The sequence below is a fragment of the Rhizophagus irregularis genome, chromosome 3 (assembly GCF_026210795.1).
Source record: "Rhizophagus irregularis chromosome 3, complete sequence".
Lineage (NCBI taxonomy): Eukaryota > Fungi > Glomeromycota > Glomeromycetes > Glomerales > Glomeraceae > Rhizophagus > Rhizophagus irregularis.
Genome location: NC_089431.1, coordinates 5,496,369 through 5,500,321, shown reverse-complemented (window position 1 = coordinate 5,500,321; position 3,953 = coordinate 5,496,369). Strand labels below are relative to the sequence as shown.

At 27.5% G+C, this 3,953-nt stretch overlaps 1 protein-coding gene across 1 annotated transcript; it reads left to right on the top strand.

Annotated features, from left to right (window-relative positions):
• Positions 1-1,005: 1,005 nt before the first annotated feature.
• OCT59_021324 (uncharacterized protein) lies at positions 1,006-1,467 on the top strand (the record flags this gene model as incomplete). Its single annotated transcript, XM_025331408.2, has 1 exon — positions 1,006-1,467. One exon carries the CDS (start codon positions 1,006-1,008, stop codon positions 1,465-1,467), a length of 462 nt encoding a protein of 153 aa, XP_025188271.1.
• Between the last annotated feature and the right edge of the window lie 2,486 nt (positions 1,468-3,953).

The window sequence follows — 3,953 nt, the reverse complement described above, 5'->3', positions numbered from 1 at the left end:
CATTTTTTCTTGTGTTTTTAAATTTTTTTTTTTTGTATTGATCGGACACTTTGAAAATTTTTGCGCAAAAAATCTTTCTTATTTATTCATAGTATAGTACTGAGATAATTTCTATTAACCACTTAATCAGAAATACTATTATCTTGATTTTTTCATCAAAAAATTAGAAAGAATTCATTTTATAATGAAAAAATTTTTTTTTTAATCGTAATTTCGTAAAAAGGTAAAATTTTCGGTTTAGAGTTTAAGCCATGCCGACCATTTCCAAATATAGCTACTATTGTTAAATGCCGGCCGAAATTTTGCCGAAATTATTGCCAGAATTACCGAGATTTGGCCAGTATTATGAACAGTTGATTCAAATAGTAAATGGGATAACCCGACCAGAATAGCAATTAATATCATTACAGAAGCTAACAAGATTAATATTCTTTTATAATTCTGATAGTGAAGTTTCAGAAAAATTTTTAACAGGGTTTTTAATAGTCTTTGAAAGTAATGCATCTGGTTGTAAGGTTTCAAAAACTGTTTTTTGAAAGCGATGTAACAGTGATTGTAAACATTAATTACATTAATTATATTTTGCTATACAGTAATTACCTGGCCTTTCTCAAAATCTCGTTTTAACCAGTATGTGTTTATAGTCTTCTTCCAGGGTATCAGGTTATTGCAGTAATTTTCAATAATATAACCAAATCAACCATTTTACTTCATATTTACTTTATTTCTAGAATGACTTTGCATTTCATGTAACATTTTCGGTAAAAAAGAGAAGAATAGTTGTTCATCTTGCTTGGTAATCATCCTGATTCTCTCGACTTTTTTATTAGTAGATAAATAAAGAACGTTTACAACAATAAAAATATCTTCAAATGTACTGGCAGGAAGTAATCAAAAATTATAAAACTGAAAAACTAATACCTGGTGCAATTTATACAAGCAAAACAATCAGAAAAACTCCTAATATTATTAAATCAAATTTAATGTTTTGTTATAATATTTTGTATGAACTTGAAAATACAATTTGAGCTTGTCCATTTTATAAGTTTGATAAAAAAATTAGATGCTTATAATCTTGTAATTAATCCAATGGATTTATTTACTATTAATTTAAAATTAGTAAATAATCAATATTCAAATCCAAGTGAATTTAAAGACGATATGAATTTAATATTTAATAATTGTTTTATCTCTAATGATATTGGAACTGAAATGTATAATTTAGGTAAAGAATTAAATTGTAATTTTAAGGAATGTTGGACTGTTTATTATTATCAAGAACAAAATAGTTTAGAACAAGAACTTTTTCACATTGAACCAGAAGATTTACAAGGATTTCAAATTGAACAAGAATATTCACAAGAATTTCAATTTGAACAAGAGACCTTCAAATTGAATAGCAGCGCACACCATCCCTTCATACTTACCACGTATAGTGGCCTCTCCAATATGTTTGGAAATCATTAAGAAAGACAAAAAGGACTATTTTAAAAAAGGGTTTTACTAATAAATGTAATGTAAGTAAATCCTAATTTAATTTTATTTTAATTTTTATTTGGTAAAAAAATTTTTAACAAAAGATAAAATTGTAAATTGTGAAATTGTGATTCATCATATTTGAACATGTGATCGTGTTTCAATATAATTAATTTACATATGGAAATGTTGTAATTGTTACCACCGGTTTCTGACGTTCGGTAGGTAGTAACAGAAAGAAATATAAGGATCGGTTAATAAATGACAAGGTAATATAACGATGTATAACGAGTGATAAGGTAAAAGTGTATACGGATAAACGATAATAAACGATTATGAACGATAATAAGTGATGTGATAGATTGAGGATAGATCGGGTGGCGTGTTGTGATATGGATAATCAACGGTGTATAGATAAGTGATAATGAAAGACAATGATAATAAATGATAATAAACAATAATAAACAGTGTGTTAAAAAATGATAAAACGTATATAAGTAATGTGGAAACAGATCGGCAGGTTTATTCAAATACGATATTTCGCGCTTCGGTAATATCCAGCTATCTAATTTTTAACGTTATAAAACTACACGAACTTATAACTACTTAAACTCTAACTGACTGAACTTATAAAAACCTACTCCAACTGCACCTCCAACAACGGTCCTTTTTATAGTATTGTTAAAATTCTGGTGCAAATCTGTCTTTCAAACAGAATTGTCTCCCGGCCAATTGTGGCGATCTGGGCACATTTGTCTATACAGACACCTGTATTCAGTCACTTTCCCACCGCTAAGCTTCCGTTTTTTATCTAATCACCAAATAATCAAAAATAACTAAAAATACCTATATTTAATAACTAAAAATAAGTAAATAAAAATAAAAGATAAAAATAGATAAAAAAAAGTAAAAAATATCCCGTGACATCATTATAATGATGCTTACCAAGTTAATCCAAATTAATCAAATTTCTATCAAGAAAATTCTTATCATTTTATATCCGTATAACATGAAATTTTTTTTTTATCTCAAGGTAAATGAATACTAATATATCATTATAGTTTGCCCCAACAAAATAGGTTTTTTTTCCTTGATCTTCCCATCGGATTTATTTTATACCGGATTTTCTTCTTCCTTTAGGTATGCGGGCTGGGAAATAATCAGAATTAAAAGTTAGAAAATCGTAAAATAAAGGTCTTACCAGCGCTCTTAAGAAATTAAACGTTAAACCCTACTAACAATGTTTAGTCTTTCTTAACTAGTAACCGTCCATTTTACTATTGTTCTAGGTATTTTTTGGTGTAATCCTTGGCATGCTTTTAGTTTAGTAAATCAGAGAATAGGATTTAAATGATTACAATTTTTTTTATTTTCCTATGAAAGTCTTTGTTTATCTTAGCCATTAAGGTTCAAAAAATCAAGTTTTTTATCTTTTTTCTTTATCCTACAACTTACTAACTTTTAATAATAATCATGGGTTTTTGTAGTGGATTTTGGGAAGTAACAAAGTTTACTGGGAGAGTAACAATGGCTGACAGGAGCAGCAATCGCTTCCACTGGTGGTCTGACAGCACCAGCAATTGGTGGACTAGTTTATGGAGGTGGCAAACTTGTAAAAAATATAGGAAAAGAGTGTGATTGTGAATTTGAATATTTAGGATTTTACAGAAGATGTAGGTATTGATGCTTTCACTTGCGGAATATTAAAATTTGGAACTGCCAAAAATTGTTGAAAAATGACCACCATTGTCCACTGCTAAGATTTTAATTAATACTGGCAAAACTATTAAATAGGAAATAAGGTGTATAATATTTTGGTAAAGGATAAGAAAAAATTGAATGTTATTATAAATTTATCATATTCATAAAGGACGGGGGAATAAGTTATGATGATGACTGCCCAATCTGCCAAGGTTCCTAAATTTTTTGTGGTAAGGAAACTTTCATTTCTTTTGTGTGTTAAACTTTTTTCTTCACTATTCCTCGTTTTTTCTTATTTCATACAACAAAATATTGAAATTATAGGAAAAAGTTGGACTTTTATTTCATTCTCATCACCAACGCATTTTTATCTCTCTTGTTATTCCTTTTTAGGAATAGCTTTTTATTTTCAAATTTACCTAACTTAGCAAGTTTTTTTTAGAATTAGTTTCATCTTGTTCCTCTTTTTTTTTCTTGTTGAGATTTAATTATTATTTTTTTAGATTTTTATGTATCAGTCATGGCAGTATGATATTTTTATGAAATAATTTAAAATAATTATCATTAGGAAGATATTTTTTTTTTGTAATTTGCAAGGTTTAGGGTTTAGGGTTATTGTTTAGCATGTTTTTTTAGTTTGTTATGTAGGTTTAGAACGGATAAATTGGATTGTCATTTAATACTTGATTGATTAAGTTTATTTTAGGTCTAAAATTAAATTGAATTCTTTGCTAAAATTACAAAATTGACAAATAAATGCTTATTATTAGTTACTA